This window comes from Budorcas taxicolor, chromosome 11 (assembly GCF_023091745.1).
Source record: "Budorcas taxicolor isolate Tak-1 chromosome 11, Takin1.1, whole genome shotgun sequence".
Taxonomy (NCBI): domain Eukaryota; kingdom Metazoa; phylum Chordata; class Mammalia; order Artiodactyla; family Bovidae; genus Budorcas; species Budorcas taxicolor.
The window spans coordinates 106,872,007-106,890,621 of NC_068920.1; the positions used below are offsets into that span (position 1 = coordinate 106,872,007).

Genomic DNA, 18,615 nt, shown 5'->3' on the forward strand with positions numbered 1-18,615 from the left:
GACAAATATACCTAACAAATTCATAGAAGGACTGTTCAACACATCTTTTCTTTCCACAAATATTTATTGAGAGCTTGTCATGTATCTGGGGTGTATGTTCCAGCATGCGAAGGAACAGCAGGTACAAAGATCTGAGGGAAAATTACACACAATGTGTTGGAGGAATTGGGGGAATCAGTCTGGGGATATTGATTTTAGGTATGTGAACACTGAAAAGCCTGTTACACAGTCTGAATCTGGCAGGCAGTTAGATATGTATGCCCAGAGTTCAGGGAAGGGGCCTGGAACCAGAAATATAAATTTGGAAGTTGCAAATGTATGTTGTTATTGTTGCTGCTGCTCCTAGGTGGCTTCAGTCGTGTCCGACTCTGTGCGACCCCATAGATGGCCGCCCACTAGGCTCCTCTGTCCCTGGGATTCTCCAGGCAAGAATACTGGAGTGGGTTGCTATTTCCTTCTTCAGGGCATCTTCTCAACCCAGGGGTCAAACCCATGTCTCCTGCATTGCAGGTGGATTCTTTACTGTCTAAGCCACCAGGAATAGATGATATTTTAATCTAGGAGAGCACGAAAGAAAAGTACATGTAGGTAGAGAATATTTTCGGAGATAGGAGAGATGAGGAGCAACCAGGAAACGAGACTCAGAATGAAGCTTAGAATGGAGAAAAAATAATCAGGAGAGAATGGTGTCCTGGAAGCTGTGTGAAGGGTGGTTGATGGAGGATAAACAGCCAGATCCTAATGTGTGTGTTATTCACTAAGTGGTGTCCCACTCTTTGCGACTCCATGGACTGGGGCCCGTTCAGGATCCTCCTACTGTATAACACAGGGTTGTTCAGTGGCTCAGTCGTGTCCAACTCCTTGCAACCCCATGAACTGCAGCACGCCAGGCTTCCCTGTACTTCACCATCTCCTGGAGCTTGCTCAAACTCATGTCCATTGAGTCGGTGATGCCATCCAACCGTCTCATCCTCTGTTTTCCCCTTCTCCTCCTGCCTTCAGTCCTTCCCAGCATCAGGGTCTTTTCAAATGAGTTGGCTCTTCACATTCAGGTGGCCAAAGTATTGGAGCTTCAGCATCAGTCCTTCCAATGAATATTCAGAACTGATTTCCTTTAGGATTGACTAGTTTGGTCTCCTTGCAGTCCCAGGGACTCTTGAGAGTCTTCTCCAACACCACAGTTCAAAAGCATCAATTCTTCAGCACTCAGCTTTCTTTATAGTCCAACTCTCACATCCATACATGACTACTGGAAAAACCATAGCTCTGACTATACAGATCTTTGTTGGAAAAGTAATGTCTGCTTTTTAATATGCTGTCTAGGTTAGTCATAGCTTTTCTTTCAAGGAGCAAGTGTCTTTCAATTTCATGACTGCAGTCACCATCTGCAGTGATTTTGGAGCCCCCAAAAATAGTCTCTCACTGTTTCCATTGTTTCCCCATCTATTTGCCATGAAGGGATGGGACCAGATGCCATGATCTTACTTTTCTGAATGTTGAGTTTTAAGCCAGCTTTTTCGCTCTCCTCTTTCACCTTCATTAAGAGGCTCTTTAGTTCTTCTTGATGTAACACAGGGAATTACATTCAATATCCTGTAATAAAGCAAAACAAAGACTATAAAAAAGAACATAGATGTATGTAACTGAATCATTTTGCTGTATACCGGAACCTAACGCAACACTGTAAATCAGCTACAATTTTTTTTTTTTAAGTGCCAGTAAACTAGGGGGGAAAATGTAGCTGATAGAGAACAGGAGAAGTGGCTGGTCACGTGCTACTGGATGGTCAAGTGAATGGGATTTGTCAGTGTGAAAGGCATGGGTGAGTCCCATGAAAACCTTTTCAATGGAGGGGTAGAGGCAAAAACTTGATTAGAAATAGTTCAGTATAGGAAGGGGAGAGAGGATTTGGAGACTAAAACTACAGAACACCTCTTTCAAGGAGCTTTGTTCCAAAGTGGGGCAAGTAATGGATTGGAAGCTGGAGCAGGGTTATGTTTAATCTGGTTTGGTTTTTAAGTTGGGAGAAATAGTAGCAGGTTTGATGGCTGGGGGTGGGGAGTGCTGTGTTAGAGAAGAAATAATTGATGGGAAAGCAAGAGGAGAGGTTTTGAGGAACAAGTCCTCATACATGCATGGGGAAAGATCTGTTGCCTGAATGAAAGTGTTGGGAGCGGATGGGAATGTGGACAGTTCATTAGCAGTACTAGGAGGCGAGGGGGATTTCATGGGTCCAAGTGCTGATACATAGAGAGATGAGATGGTGGGATCTCTTGATTATTTCTATTTTCATTAGTAAACACGTATCTAGGAGGCCTAGTCCCTGAGATATATGAGCTTGGAAGAAGTAGTGTAGGAAGTTTGAGGACAAAGCCAGAATGAAATAGTTGACCCAAGACAGTGGGAGAGGATAGACTAGGAACCATATTATGATTGTGGAACAACATTTGTAGCCCTTTAGATGTTGATGGTATATGAATAAAAGTGAGACCTGTCAGCATGGTTATCTGTCTTCAACTGCCCAGATGCAAGATGGAGCAAAGGCAGAAAGTTGAGTTTAACTCAGGTTGGAGTTCTGCTAGTCCAGTGTGATGTGTAGGAGAGGAAAAAGGGAGTTGAAGGCATGAGCAGGGAAGTGCTTAAGATGAAAGATGTGGAATTTTAAGCTGGATAAGAGGAACTTCGCTGGCAGTCTGGTGGTTAAGACTCAGCATTCCCAATGCAGGGGTCCTGGGTTCAATCCCTGGTCAGAGAGCTAGATCCCACACTCGGCAGCAAAGATCCTCATGCGAGAACTAAGACCGGTGCAGTCAAGTAAATAAAAACTATCTTGGCTTTAAGGAAAAAACCAAAACCAAAACGAAAAACTGGATAAGGAAAAAGCAAAGGCATAATGGTAGCGAGGTTCAGGGTAACGGTGGTAGGATCAATAGCTAAGAGATTTTGGTGGGGTCAGAGAAGTAGAGGAGGTGAGCTGAAAAGAGGAGTTGGTGGCTTGGGGTTGGATTCTTAAAATTTCAGTGAGACAGAGAAGCTGTGATAGGTAATGACAAGGTCTTAGGTAGGGTCATGACTGAGGCAAGGTAGACAGATCATGAAAACCCACAGAATGTGTTAATAGTGACAATGAACCAGGAGCCCAGAATTCCCAAGGAATGGAGCCAGCGACCCATAGATGAAAAGTCAATTATTAGGAGGGGTAATGGATGCAATGATTTGATCCTGAGGGTTTTTAGAGAGGAAGTCTAGAAATGGTATCACGGTACGAGAACTACACTGGATCTGGTAAGGGTGATGGAGAAAAAAAATTCTCATAGCTTCTGAAGGAGTGTCCTCAGGTTTCTGTTAGAGCAAGAAGGTGAGTGGACATTCAGGGGAGGCTGTTTCAGGGTGAAGGCTTCGGGAGTTGGGGAAATACAAGAGTAAAGGACAGAACAGGGTATGTTGAGTTCCAGGTGGGGATTAGAGTGTGGGGACGAGGAGTGACCTTGGACTCTGGGGCTTTTCATAAGTGGCACAAGCAGATAAAGGGCATAGTGCAGTTGTCTTGGAGGGCTCAAGACGAGGTGGAAAGACTGCAGGTGTCATGGGGATGTGCCCCTGCTCCCTGCCCTTACAGATAGAGGCCGGGGAGCAGCTGGCTCCTTTCTTGCATTCCTTATTGGCTGCACTGGGTCTTTGTTGCTGCTCTTTGGCTTTTCTCTGGTTGTGGTGTGTGGACTTCTCCTTGTGGTGGCTTCTGTTGTTGTGGAGCACAGACTCTACAGCTTGGGCTCAGTAGTTGTGGCACACGGACTTACTTGTACCATGGTGTGTGGGGTCTTCCTGGACCAGAGATCAAACCCATGTCCCCGCACTGGCAGGTAGATTCTTATCCACTGGACCACCAGGGAAGTCTGGGAGAGGCTGGTTTCTTTTGAGTGTATGCCTTTGGTATCTTTTTAACTCTGTCCTTTTCGTTTTGAATTTTACAGATCATTAGTGATCATCAGCACTTTAGATGGCCGAATCGCTGCCTTGGATCCTGAGAATCATGGGAAAAAGCAATGGGATTTGGACGTGGGGTCTGGTTCCTTGGTGTCATCCAGCCTTAGCAAACCAGAGGTGAGAATTATCTGTTATGTGTCGACAAGGAAACTTAGTTAAAATGAGCACTTGTTGCTATTACTAGTAGATATTTGCTTATAGGACTGGGGCTCAGGAGCTGATCACCTAGGTGTGGGGGGTGTCTATCTCTAGCAAGCTGTGTCCCCTGGAGGCATTTGCTTAGCTCTTCTTTCCCTCAGTTCCCCCTTCTGTAAGGTGAGGTGGATGGTGTAACCTACTTCTTAGGATTGTTTGGGGCCTGGAATGAGTTAATTGTATAAATGAGTAATTGAGGATACTATCTGCTGTACCAATAAAGCTCATTATCTGAGCTGTAACATGATCATAATTTCTTCTTCCTAACATCATCATCATCACCATCACGAGGTCCCTAGGAATAATAAAACAAATATAAACAACTGTGTTTTAACAGTTGGAAATACATATTGCAAAACCCCATGTATTCCCTATGTGTTCCCTCAGTTGTCCATCTTAATTTTAAATATAATTCATCTGAAATTTTCTTGTAATTTTAGACAAATTGGATTATTTGCAATTAGCTGCTTTCAAAACTTTTCTGGCACGTGACTCCTGAACTTGCACAGGTGACTTAGCCCCTCAGAGCTTTAGCATCTGCATCAGTAAAGTCATGACATTGCCAACCTACCTCAATGAGAGGAGCAGGTTAAGGGGAATTAAATGACAGAAATTTATTTTTCTCACCTTTAGTCTAGACTCAGATGAAGTCTCTCTCCTTTTCTGGCACTCTACCCTCTTGTTTAAATCATTTAAAACAGGTCCCTCTTTTGAGTTATGACTGCTGACATAGAAGCAGTCCTCTGTTTTCCAGAACATTCTCAGCCTTTTACCTTGTTCTTAGAGGATAATCACTAGGGTACTCTTCCTCCTCCTGCCCCCACCCCCACTCTTTTTTTTTGGCCTCATGTTGTGGGATGTGGGATCTTAGTTCCCTAACCAGGAATCAAACCCAAGCCCCTTGCAGTGGAAGCATGCAGTCTTAAGCACTGGACCACCAGGGAAAGTGTTAGTCTCTCAGTCATGTCTAACTCTTCGTGACTTCGTGGACTGTAGCCCTGCCAGGCTCCTCTGTCCGTGGAATTCTCCAGACAAGAATACTGGCGTGGGTAGCCATTCCCTTCTCCAAGGGATCTTCCCCGCCCAGGGATCGAACCCAGGTCTCATGCATTGCAGGCAGATTCTTTATTGTCTGAGCCACCAGGGAGGCCTCTCTGGAGCACCAGGGAAGTCCTCCATTTGTCCCCCTTTCGTTATCAATCTTTCCCTTTCCAAAAGCTTTTAAGCTGGTAACAAGTTTGGGAAAAACCTAGCATGAGGGCCTTGAGAATGACCTGATTAGTGGTGATGGAATATTAGGATGGAAAACTGCTATCAGTGACCCCACTGCCCTCTAGAAAACCCAGGTTGAATTGTGTTCTGGAGCACCCAGGCAGATACTTAAGGAGATGGCACTTGCCCAACCTCCACGCTTGCTGTGTGCTAAGCCTTGAGTAGACTTTCAGAGCGCCTGCTGCTTATCCAGCAGTATGCTGAAAACATCTGTTGAGAATCGTGAACTTCTGTGTTGTGAATTATTAATATAAAAGCACTTTGATTATAAATTAAGTTACAAATTTTGAATCAGGTGCCATAGTCAAATGAATCATTTATGAGAGTCATTTATTTGTGTCCTCCTGGGATAATGCCTGGGCATGCACATTTTGCTTTATTTTCAAACTAGACGTAAAAGATGATGAGCAAAATCAGAAGACTGTAAGCTGTTTACACCTGAGGTAACATTCTGGTGTGTTGTAGTGGTGTAAAGCATGTGTGCTTTTACAAACTAAAATATGCATACTGACAAAAAGAGAAATTGCACGTTATGACAAATGGTTGTGATAACCTGAGTGCCATTGAGTGTGTTTAAATTATAAGCAGCTGGTCAACCTTGAAGCTTTTCTTACGATAGCAGCTATATTAGCTGTTTTTTAAACTACAATTCAATTTTCTCACTGTCCCTACCATGTTCTGTGGTTTATTAGGGCTCTCTTGTTTTTTGTTTTGAAATTTATTTATTTTAACTGGAGGATAATTCGTTTACAGTATTGTCATGGGTTTTGCCATACATCAGTAAGAATTAACCGTAGGCATACATGTGTCTCCTCCATCCTGAACCCCCCTCCCACCTCCCTCCCCACCCCATCCCTCCAGGTTGTTACAGAGCACTGGTTCTGGGTGCCCTGCTTCAAATATCAGACTCGCACTGGTTATGGGGCTCTCTTGTTTTAAATGTCCTGTTTCTAGTTTAATAGAAGACAACTTGATGTTCCTGTATGCTTCTGCCTTCAACATGTTGCATTGTTGTTTTGGTTGAGCTATATGAAGAAGAAAATCCACAGGTAGTTGGGAAAAGAGAGTATTTTAGTAGCCTTTTCAGATAATTGTGATCATTCTTTTTTGGTGCTACACAAGAACAGGTGAAGGTTTCTGGAAGGTTAGTTGCCCTGTGGAATCTGAAATCATATCAGTGAGCAGTTGTACTCTGTTGCAGTAACATCCATTGGCCTGTCTTGCTTTTTACTCATGCAGGATCTTCTAACATCATTGGGAAAATATTGATTCATTGAGTTACACAGATCTTCCAAATGTTGACATATTTCCTTGTAGAATGTTTTGTAAAGTCAAACTTTTTATTATCCCCACCAATCTCGTGAGAAAATCCTTTAAGTACTTGGAAGCTCACATGGGAAGATACAGCTTTTACAAGATTCTAATTTTCACTTGGCAATTTAGATTTGATCATTAACATAGTCAATTGTTTTCCTCAAAGTAAGAGGTTCACTTTGTTTCTTTTTGAGAAAATGTCTGCCAGATACCCAAGTCTCATAATCATAGCTTTTCTCTCAGTTTTTCAAGTAAAAATGGAGCTTTGTGAGCAGTGCTGTTGGTTCAGCTCAAAACTCAGTCTCACAAGTGCTTTTTCTCAAAACATGCTTCCGTTTGTGGCAGAAGTCCTTAATGTATACCTCCTGGTTGGTTGGGCAGAGTAGTAGAAAGGTATGTATTTGGGTCACAACTGGATGAAATTAATTATTATTGTTTCATCAGAACACTCTTTTTTAAAGAAATTTATTTTTAATTGGAAAATAATTGCTTTACAATGTTGCGATGGTTTCTGCTGTACATCAGCATGAATCAGCCATAGGCATACATATGTCCCCTCCCTCTTGAATATCCTTCCCACTTCCCTCCCCATTCCACCCCTCTAAGTTGTCCCAGAGCATCAGATTTGAGCTCCCTGCATCATACAGCGAATTCCCACTATCTCTTTTACATATGGTAATGTATATGTTTCAATACTGCTCTCTCAACTCATCCCACCCTCTTCTTCCTCCACTTTGTTCATAAGTGTGTCCTGTATGCCTGCATCTCCATTGATGCCCTGCAAATAGGTTCATCAGTATCGTCTTTCTAGATTCTATATATATGCATATATATATATGCATATATGTTATTTGTTTTTCTCTTTCTGACTTACTTCACTCTGTATATAGGCTCCAGTTTCATCCACCTCATTAGAACTGACTCAAATGCTTTCCTTTTTATGGCTGAGTAATATTCTATTGTATATATGTAGCACAACTTCTTTATCCATTCATCTCTCAGTGAACATCTAGGTTGCTTCCATGTCCTAGCTAGTGTAAATAGTGCTGCAATGAACGTTGGGGTATCATCAGAACATTCTTGAGTGAAACTTTTTTTCTTCTATTTTGTCACAAGTGAAGATTCCAGGACTACAAATTGGTGCTAGATTCAGGCTAAAGCACCAGTTTTAGTTATGGTTGCTTCTTCACCATAAATGCAAATATCACCCCAGGGAAAGGCAAATAGCACCACCTTCTTATGAAAACCACTTGACCATCTGCACTTGAGACAGAATCCACAGACCATGCTTTCAAAGACCAACTGATCTAGTATATAATAGAAATATTAGGAGAGTATTGGTAAGGTTATAAACATTAACAAGGAGAGAGAACAGGTGAGCTTGTGTCACCTGTTATTCAGCAAGGTGTGTGTCACTCATCATCTAGAAGTTATGTTCAGAAGCTGGACAACACACCACTAAAAGAGGAACAAAAACTGCTATTTGAAATGCCCCAGATTGGATGCATAGCGTGACAATACCCTTCTGAATGCATCTGATAGACTATTTTATGACAGTCCTTAGCTTTTAGGGAGAAAAATTAATTTTCTTTGTCTGAAGCTCAGCATTTGCTAGGGCAGGTAGTGTAGAGAGAAGGACTGGGTAGAACCCAGCAGGCAGAAGGAACTGGTGGGGAGATGTAACAGGAGCCACCCAGGTGACCTAAGTCTCCATTTGTTGACTCCTCTATTAGAATGTCAGTTTCTCCATACTTTCATCAGGAGTGGTATGAAGAGGAAACAGATTAAACCCAGAAGACCAGAGAAGGTGTATTCTTTATGCTGCTGCTGCTGAGTCGCTTCAGTCGTGTCCAACTCTGTGCAACCCCATAGATAGCCTCCCACCAGGCTCATCCCTGGGATTCTCCAGGCAAGAACACTGGAGTGGGTTGAAGTGCATTTCCTTCTCCAATGCATGAAAGTGAAAAGGGAAAGTGAAGTCGCTCAGTCATGTCCGACTCTTAGCGACCCCATGGACTGCAGCCTACCAGGCTCCTCTGTCCATGGGATTTTCCAGGCAAGAGTACTGGAGAGGGGTGCCATCGCCTTGTCCAACTCTCTATGCAGTGATTATTTTTTATTTTTATTCTTTTGCTATTTATTTGTTTATCTTTGACTGCACTGGGTCTTCATTGCTTTGTGGACTTTCTCTAGTTGTGGTGCATGGGCTTCTCACTGTAGTGCCTTCTCTTACTGCAGAGCCCAGGCTCTAGGCACATGGGATTCAGTAGTTGCAGCATGTGGGCCCTATATGCTGGCTTACTAGTTGTGGTGCATGGGCTCAGCTGCCCGATGACATATAGAAACCTCCTGGACCGAGGACCAAACCTGTGTCCCCTGCATTGGCAGGTGGATTCTTAACAACTGGACCACGAGGAAAGTCCTCTGTGCAGTGGTGATTAAAGTGACTGACTGATCTGATGCTTCGCAGGTGACTCAGTGGTAAAGAAACTTTTAAAGTTATCAGTGCTAGGGGAATTGGTTGTGAGTCGCATGTACTTTTGCTTGATAATAAAGTCAGATCATCACAGGAACTTTGCAGTCTGTGTGGTGTGGAGTATGCGCCGGGATTCAGGGGCTCGTTCTAGTTGATATGCCGCTGTTAACTGGCTGTGTGACTTGGCTAAATTATTTCAGTTGTTGTTGCTGTTGTTCAGTCGCTCAGTCGTGTCTGACCCTTTGTGACCCCGTAGACTGCAGCGCTCCAGGCTTCCTTGTCCTTCACTACCTCTCAGAGCTTGCGCAAACTCATGTTCTTTATTTCAAGAGAGCTTTAATTTCCTTCTCTGTAAAATGATGGATAGGACTAAATTTCTAAAGATTGTCCTAATCTCAGGGCTCAGGTACCATCAAATACATGAAACACCCTTATAAATTATCTAGAGGAATTTTTTGACTTCCCTTTTTATTACCAAGAGTTGGCTCATTGGAAAAGACTGATGCTGGGAGGGATTGGGGGCAGGAGAAGGGGATGACCAAGGATGAGATGGCTGGATGGCATCACTGACTCGATGGACGTGAGTCTGAGTGAACTCTTGGAGTTGGTGATGGACAGGGAGGCCTGGCATGCTGGGATTCATGGGGTCGCAAAGAGTGGGACACGACTGAGCGACTGAGCTGAACTGAACTGAAGGATTCTTTTAAAAATAGCACAAATTCATGACCATTAGGTACATATCTCGTTGCCTCTCAACCTGCTCTGGTGATGCCCTTAACCTTTTCTGATTCAAAAGGCATAAAAATAGTTTATTATGTTGTTTTAGTCATGTTTCAATTATGTTAAGGGAAAAAAATATGTTCCCAGAGGAAAAGAGAGATTGACAGTTCCATTAAAAACAAAGGTTTCACATTATTTTTAGAATGAATTGTAAGCTGCAGGAAGGTTGAGTTGCCTTGGGACAGAGATCTGATTTGCCACTCTTTCCTCTTAACTAGGTATTTATAAACTTCCTCAAAAGAATAGTGATATAAACCAAGCTAAAATGTGTGTGTGTCTGTGTCTGTGTGTCAGAATGAATGATGAACCTGAAGTTTACTCTGTTAGCTTTAGTACATGTGCTCCTAGGTTCTATATCTAATACTTTCTTTAAAAATTATTTATTTTTAATTGATGGATAATTGCTTTATAATATTGTACTGATTTCTGCCATATATCGCCATGCATCAGCCATAAATATACATATGTCCCCTCCCTCCTGAACCTCCCTTCCACCTCCTATCCCGTCCCACCCCTCTAGGCTGTCACAGAGCCACAGTTTGAGTTCCCCGAGTCATACAGCAAACTCCCACTGGCTATCTATTTAAATCTAATACTTTTGACAGTAGTTAAGAATTTTGTTTTCAGTTTTCAGAAGGACCACCTGAAATCCAATTTGCTTTTTTCTAGTGATTTACATGCAGAGTCAAAGCACTCAGGAGATTTGGCCATGGTTCTTCACTGGTGGTTTTAAAATTTTGTTTTGTGACATCAGTTCAGTTCAGTTCAGACACTCAGTCGTGTCTGACTCTTTGTGACCCCATGTACCGCAGCACGCCAGGCCTCCCTGTCCATCACTAACTCCTGGAGTTTACCCAAACTTATGTCTGTTGAGTCAGTGATGCCATCCAACCATTTTATCCTCTGTCGTCCCCTTCTCCTCCTGCCTTCAATCCTTCCCAGCATCAGGGTCTTTTCAAATGAGTCAGTTTTTCGCATCAGGTGGCCAAAGTATTGGAGTTTCAGCGTCAACATCCGTCCTTCCAATGAACACTCAGGACTGATCTCCTTTAGTATGGACTGGTTGGATCTCCTTCGCATGTTTTTTTTTTTTTTTAATCTATTTATTTATTTAAATTGGAGGCTAATTACTTTACAATATTGTAGTGGTTTTTGCCATACATTGACATGAATCAGCCATGGGTGTACATGTGTTCCCCATCCTGAACCCCCCTCCCACCTCCTTCCCCATCCCATCCCATCCCTCAGGGTCATCTCAGTGCACCAGCCCTGAGCACCCTGTCTTATGCATCAAACCTGGACTGGCGATCTGTTTCACATATGATAATATGCATGTTTCAATGCTATTCTCTCAAATCATCCCACCCTCACCTTTTCCCACAGAGTCCAAAAGACTGTTCTGTACATCTGTGTCTCTTTTGCTGTCTTGCATATAGGGGCATCATTACCATCTTTCTAAATTCCATGTGTATGCATTAGTATACTGTATTGGTGTTTTTCTTTCTGCCTTACTTCACTCTGTATAATAGGCTCCAGTTTCATCCACCTCATCAGAACTGATTCAGTCCAATGCATTCCTTTTAATGGCTGAGTAATACTCCATTGTGTATATGTACCACAGCTTTCTTATCCGTTCGTCCGCCAGTGGGCATCTAGGTTGCTTCCATGTCCTGGCTATTGTAAGTAGTAGCTGGTTTTTCTTTGGGGTCTCTAGATGGCATTAGGATCACAGTTCACCAAATCTAAGTAGACATCAGATTATTGAACTATCTGCTTCTCTGTGTTTTGAAACACAGTTATAAATGCAAAGACCTTCCTTCTCTGTATTTAGAATGCATATTATAACTGTGTATATATAGCTAGTCTGTCCTTAGACAATATCTTTACCTTTTCTTTATTTAGAGATACTATATTTGTTTTTTGTTTCATTTTTCTGTAAAATGTCCTCCCCTTTTTCCCTCTTAAAAGGAACAAACAATTCTATTATAGGTCTATACTTAGAGTTTGGGGTTTTGTTTTATTTTATTTTAGGCATGTTTCTCCCCAAGGGACACACTACCTTTTGGTTTCAGACAGGTGCAGAAACAACTATAATCCGAGAGCCTTCCAGCCTCCTCCCTGCCCTGCATCAGACTGCATTTGTTAAGATGGGCCTTCAAGAGGGTGAGGGTTGGTGGAGGGAGCCTTTGAAAAAGAGTACATTTTTAATGGTTACTTGATTTGTTCATAAAGGGTCCATCAGTAGACCATTTTGAGCATTGCTTTATTTAAAGAGACTCTGTAATCTCTTCTAAAGATTCTCTAATTTATACTGAAAGATGTCTGATCATTTGGCAGTTTTTCATTTGTACAAAAACTAGCACAATGTGAGTCTTAGATGAGCACCATCTCAGATGGTGGTTTATTTGGAAAAGTCGCTGTCAGTCATGGAGCAAGCCAATATTTAAATAATTGCTTAGGTTAATTGCTTTTCTTTTAATTATAGAAGTGAAGCAGTGCTTTGATATAATTTTGTCTTATTCACCGCTTAGCATGGCTGAAAGCAGTGCTGTGAACTAAATCGATTTATTCCACCGTGCATGTTGTCAAATGAGAAATTGATTGGCTCTGTTTTGTAGGAAACTGACTCATTATGCATATTGTTTATCTACTTTATGGATGTTTATTAATCTAAGTGAAGGCAGAGGCAGTTCCTAAACTCTATTTTTCACCATGAATGCCGAAAGTATACCTAAGCAGTTAAGCTAGTCATTTTCCTTGAGGTATTTTGTTTTATAGGTTGAGTATAGGTTAAGGAAAGAAAGAATGAAAAAATGAGTATCTACTTGGTATCTCACTGCTCTTGGGCAATAATTCAGAATCTTTGATGATTATAAATACCAAATTACTTCAGGATTTGTTTTTTCTTCTGCATTTTCTTTCTTTCTTCTTCTTCTTTTAAATCTACATTTCCTTTTAAACATGTCGCACAGGATGCCTTTGACTAATATCCAAATCTACTGAAAGATTTCATAATTCTTCATGTTCGATCAACTAACTAGTTGTTAACCCTGAGGCCCTCTCCTTCATCCTTGAGGAGGTATGATTCCCTGGAACACCGAACTTCCAGCAGATAAGCTTCTTCTACTCTCCCTGTCACATTAATTTCAACATTCTCATTGAAATTTAGGGACAAAGACATCATGTGTTAGTCGCTCAGTCGTGTCTGACTCTTTGCGACCCGCCATGGACTGTAGCCTGCCAGGCTCCCCTGTCCATGGAATTCTCCAGGCAAGAATACTGGAGAGGGTTGCCATTCTCTTCTCCAAGGGGTCTTCCCAGCCCAGGGATAGAACCTGGGTCTCCTGCATTACAGGCAGATTCTTTACCATCTGAGCCACCAGGGAAGCTCATAATCGAGAGCACACTTACCATGGTGCTCAATGTACTGTGAGCACCTGACTGCTGCTGCTTTTTTTTTTCTTTTAATATTTATTTATTTTGCGGCATTGGGTCTCAGTTGTGCACACGGGATCTTTCACTGCCATGTGCAGGCTTCTCTCTAGTTGCAGCTCGTGGGCTTAGTTGCCCTGCAGCACGTGGGATCTTAGTTCCCCAACCAGGAATGGAACCCACGTCCCCTGCATTGGAAGGTGGATTCTTAACCACTGGACCACGAGAGAAGCCCCTGCTTCTTAACCCTAGTGAGAGAGTCAGTGGTACTTGAACTTTAACACACCCCAAACTCAACTGGTCTTTAAGGCAGCAGAGGGTCCTGCAGGACTGTGCGGCTGGTGTTACAGCAACGCGCAGGTCCAGTAAGATCCTAGCCGCTATGGAACTTATGTGGCACTATGTGGAGCTAGCAGGGGAGCCAGATATAAAATTATTATAGTGTAAATATCATAGTCGAATTACGGTAACTGCTACAAGGAAGGATAGAACTAAGAGACGCTTAGCAAGGGTACCTGACCTCCCAAGGTGGGAGGTCAGAGAGGGCTGCTCAGAAGAAATGGTGTTTATAACTGAGATCCTTTGAGGACAAAGAGCTGTAAGAGATGGACAGAGATGCAGAGAAGGACTGCTCTGGGAGAAGAAATGGCCAGCATCAAGGCCTTGCAGTAGGAATGATCATGGTGTGCTCAGAGCACCTAAAGAAGGCGAGGATGGCAAGTAGGATGAGGGTGAGGTAGAGATGAATCCATAGAGGGAGGCTGGGGTCAGGCTATACGGGGTCTCATAATGTATGGGAAGCGTTTTGGATTTCATCCACAGCCATGGGAAGCCACTGAAAGGTTTTAACTGGGAGAGACTCCTGCATGGTCAAAATGGAAAGGGTTTTTTGACATTCTGTTTTGCTGAGACTTTCAGTGAGGCCGATGAATCAGAAGTTTGGCACAGTGAGACATTTGTATTATCAGCCAGTTATCTCTAACTGTGGAAGCATTTATATTTAGAAAATATTTGTAAAGGGACTTCCCTGGTGGTCTAGTGGCTGGGACTCCGTGCTCCCAGTACAGGGGACCCAGGTTCAATCCCTGGTCATGGAGGTAGATCCCATGAGTGTGCTCAGTCGCTAAGTCGTGTCCAACTCTTTGTGAACCCCGTGGACTGTAGCCCGCCAGGCTCCTCTGTCCATGGGATTTTCTGCATGTCACAACTAAAAGGTCACATGCAGCAACTAAAAGATCCTGCATGCTGCCATGAAAATTAAAGATCCTGAGTGCTGCAACTAAGACCTGGTGCAGCCAAATAAATAAATAAAAAGAAAATATTTATGATGTATTCACACCAGCTAGAAGTTGTGTGGAAATCTGGAAGAAAGTAGACAAATTCTTAAAATCCTACTAAACCAATCCCTCCTGTACTCTGCTATGTATATTGTCTGTACTAATCATAGTATACTATGTTACATAGTTGTACTAACCATCACTTTGCCGACAAAGGTCCATCTAGTCAAAGCTATGGTTTTTCCAGTCGTCTTGCATGGATGTGAGAGTTGGACCATAAAGAAGGCTGAACGCCGAAGAATTGATGCTTTTGAACTATGGTGTTGGAGAAAACTCTTGAGAGTCCTTTGGACTCCAAGGAGATCAAACCAGCCAATCCTAAAGGAAGTCATTCCTGAATATTCATTGGAAGGACTGATGCTGAAGGTGAAGCTCCAATACTTTGGCCACCTGATGGGAAAAGCCGACTCATTGGAAAAGGTCCTGATGCTGGGAAAGGTTAAAGGCAGGAGGAGAAGGGGACTACGGAGTACGAGATGGTTGGAACGCATCGCCTACTCAATGGACATGAGTTTGAGCAAGCTTCAGGAGGTGGTGAAGGACAGGAAAGATTCACTTGCTTCAGTCCATGGGGTCGCAAAGAGTCAGACACGACTGAGCAACTGAACAACAACCACCATAGAAAATGGACTGGAAGAGGAAGAAGAGCAGAAGTGTGGAGACCAGTTAAGAGACTAGTCTGGAACAGATGGCGATAGCTTGGATTGGAGTGAGACAGAGGAAGTGGAGGGAAGTAAAGTGATGGATCGAAGAGATGTTTAGGGAGGGAAGTCCTTGTGAAATTAAAAAGCCAAAGGAGGAATTAGTAGTAACTTAAGAACAGGTGTAGAGAGGGAGAACATGAATTTGTTTAGATGTGATGAGTTCAAAGTGACTTTGAGAGCTCTCCAAGCAGAGATGTCAAGAAGGCATTTGTATGTATGGGTCTGGTGCACACAGAGGAAAAGTCTGCTTTGAAGAGAAAAGTTAGAAGTGTTAGTATCCTGGGAACTGAGAGAAACCATCACCTGGCAGAGGAGTATGGTGAGAAAATGACCTCCAACCAACCGTTCCGAATCCCTACCACTTTTTATTTAATTTTTACAAACTTTATTGGAGTTTGTGCTTTACAATGTTGGGTTGGTTTCTGCTGTACAGCAAAGTTAATCCACTATACATATATCCCCTCATTTTTGGATTTCATTCCCATTTAGGTCATCACAGAACAGAGTAGAGTTCCCTACGCTATATGGTAGGTTCTCATTAGTTATCTGTCTTATGCATAGTATCAATAGTGTATATATGTCCATCCTAGTCTCCCAATTCATCCCACCCCCGCTTTTCCTCCTTGGGATCCATATTTGTTCTCTACATCTGTGTCTCTATTTGTGCTTTGTAAATAAGATCATCTATATCAATTTTTTCTTGATTCCTCATATATGTATTAATATACAATATTTGTTTCTCTCTTTCTGACTTACTTCACTCTCTGACAGTTTCTGGGTCTATCCATGTCTCTACAAATGACCCAGTTTTGTTCCATTTTATGGCTGAGTAGAATCCCTAACATATGAAAATTCAAGTAGAGAGTGATGAATCAGAGAGAAAAGGGTTTCAAGGATAGATTAGCTTTAGTAGGATTTTAGGATTTTCTTGCTCTCTTGTAGATTTCCCCACCTCTTGGTTGGTGTGAATTCTTTAAAAGTATTTACAAATATACTTAGAATGCAGATGCCTCACTAAGAGAACCCTTTGATTCGTCAAAGTCTGATTGAAAGTCTTCAAGTAGAAGAAAATGTTTAAAAAAAAAAAAACAACCACCAAAACCCTTTCTGTTTTGACTGGAAGAATTGGGGGAACAGAAGAAGGAATGGGAAAAGCAGGATCCTCAAAATGGTAGAAACATTCATCAGTAGTTTCGGGACCAAGAGACATACCTTTTTAAAAATTAATTAATTTCAATTGGAGAATAATTGCTTTACAATATTATGATGGTTTTTGTCATACGTTGACATGAATCAGCCATGGGTGCACGTGACCCCCAACCCGAACCCCCTCCCCCCACTTCCCGAACCCCCTCCCCCCCATCCCTCTGGGTTGTTTCAGGGCAATGATTTTGGGTGCCCTGCTTCATGCATCCCCCACTCCAGTACTCTTGCTTGGAAAATCCCATGGGGAGCCTGGTAGGCTGCAGTCCATGGGGTCGCTAAGAGTCGGACACGACTGAGCAACTTCACTTTCACTCTTCACTTTCATGCATTGGAGAAGGAAATGGCAACCCACTCCAGCGTTCTTGCCTGGAGAATCCCAGGGACGGGGAAGCCTGATGGGCTGCCGTCTATGGGGTCTCACAGAGTCGGACACGACTGAAGCGACTTAGCAGCAGCAGCAGCAGCTTCATGCATCAAACTTGCACTGGTCATCTAATTTACCTATGGTAATTTACATGTTTCAGTTCTAGTCTCTCAAATCATTCCACCCTCGCCTTCTCCCACAGAGTCCAAAAGTCTCTTCTTTACATCTGTGTCTCTTTTGCTGCCCTGCATATAGGATTATTGTTACCATCTTTCTAAATTTCATATATATGTGTTAATATGCAATATTTGTGTTTCTCTTTCTGACTTACTTCACTGTATATAATAGGCTCCAGGTTCATCCACCTCATTAGAACTAACTCAAATGTGTTCCTTCTTATAGCTGAGTAATATTCCATTGTGTATTAGGTACCACAACTTCTTATCCATTTGTCTGCTGATGGACATCTAGGTTGCTTCCGTGTCCTGCTGCTGCTGGCTGCTGCTGCTAAGTCGCTTCAGTCGCGTCCGACTCTGTGCAACCCCTTTGACGGCCTCCTACCAGGCTCCTCTGTCCCTCGGATTCTCCAGGCAAGAACACTGGAGTGGGTTGCCATTTCCTTCTCCAATGCAGAAAAGTGAAAAGTGAAAGTGAAGTCACTCAGTTGTGTCTGACTCTTAGCGACCCCATGGAGTGCAGCCTACCAGGCTCCTCCGTCCATGAGATTTTCCAGGCAAGAGTACTGGAGTTGGGTGCCATTGCCTTCTCCGCTTCCATGTCCTAGGTATTGTAAACAGTGCTTCAGTGAACATTGGGGTATATATATCTCTTTCATTTCTGGTTTCCTTAGGGTGTATGCCCAGCAGTGGGATTGCTGGGTATTATGGCAGTTCTATTCCCAGTTTTTAAAGGAATCTCCATACTGTGCTTCACAGTGGCTATACCAGTTTGCATTCCCACCAACATTGTAAGAGGGTTCCCTTTTCTCCACATCCTCTCCAGCATTTATTGTAGACATACCTTTTTACATAGCTGTGGAGGGGACTTTCCTGTGGTCCAGTGGTTAAGACCCCAAGCTTCTGATTTAGGAGGCCCAGATTTCATCACTGATCAGGGAACTAGAGGCAAATCCAGCATCTAAAGCCAAACAAGGGAAGTTCTTTTTTTTTTTTTTTTTTAAGGAAAATTCTAGCTAAGAAATGAAGAAAGAATGATAGAATTGGACGTCATTCTTTTATCATTTTATTGAAGTAGTAGATCCTCAGTTGATACTAAAATGGTGAAAAGTTGATGGGACTCTTTAAAATGGAGGGACCAGACTGACTCCACTGAATCCACTGATTAATAGTAACAATATGACATAACTCAGGGGTTGGCAAACTTTTTCTATAAAGTGCTAGATAGTAAATGCCTTGGGCTTTGTGAGCTATGCAGTCTTTATACTTGTAGTGCAAAAGCAGCCATAGGCGATAGAGAAGTGAATGAGAATGTCTGACCTCTATTGTTAATATAATAGGAAGTATACAGCACAGCCTGTGAGGTAGTCTT

General features: G+C 42.6%; 1 protein-coding gene across 1 annotated transcript in view; it reads left to right on the forward strand.

The window, feature by feature from the left end:
- Positions 1-18,615, forward strand: part of EIF2AK3 (eukaryotic translation initiation factor 2 alpha kinase 3) — an 81,665-nt gene that overhangs the window by 13,145 nt on the left and 49,905 nt on the right. The window contains exon 2 of the mRNA XM_052648887.1: positions 3,975-4,104. Within this exon, the coding sequence (XP_052504847.1) occupies positions 3,975-4,104 (130 nt within the window). The remainder of the gene's footprint in view (positions 1-3,974; positions 4,105-18,615) is intronic.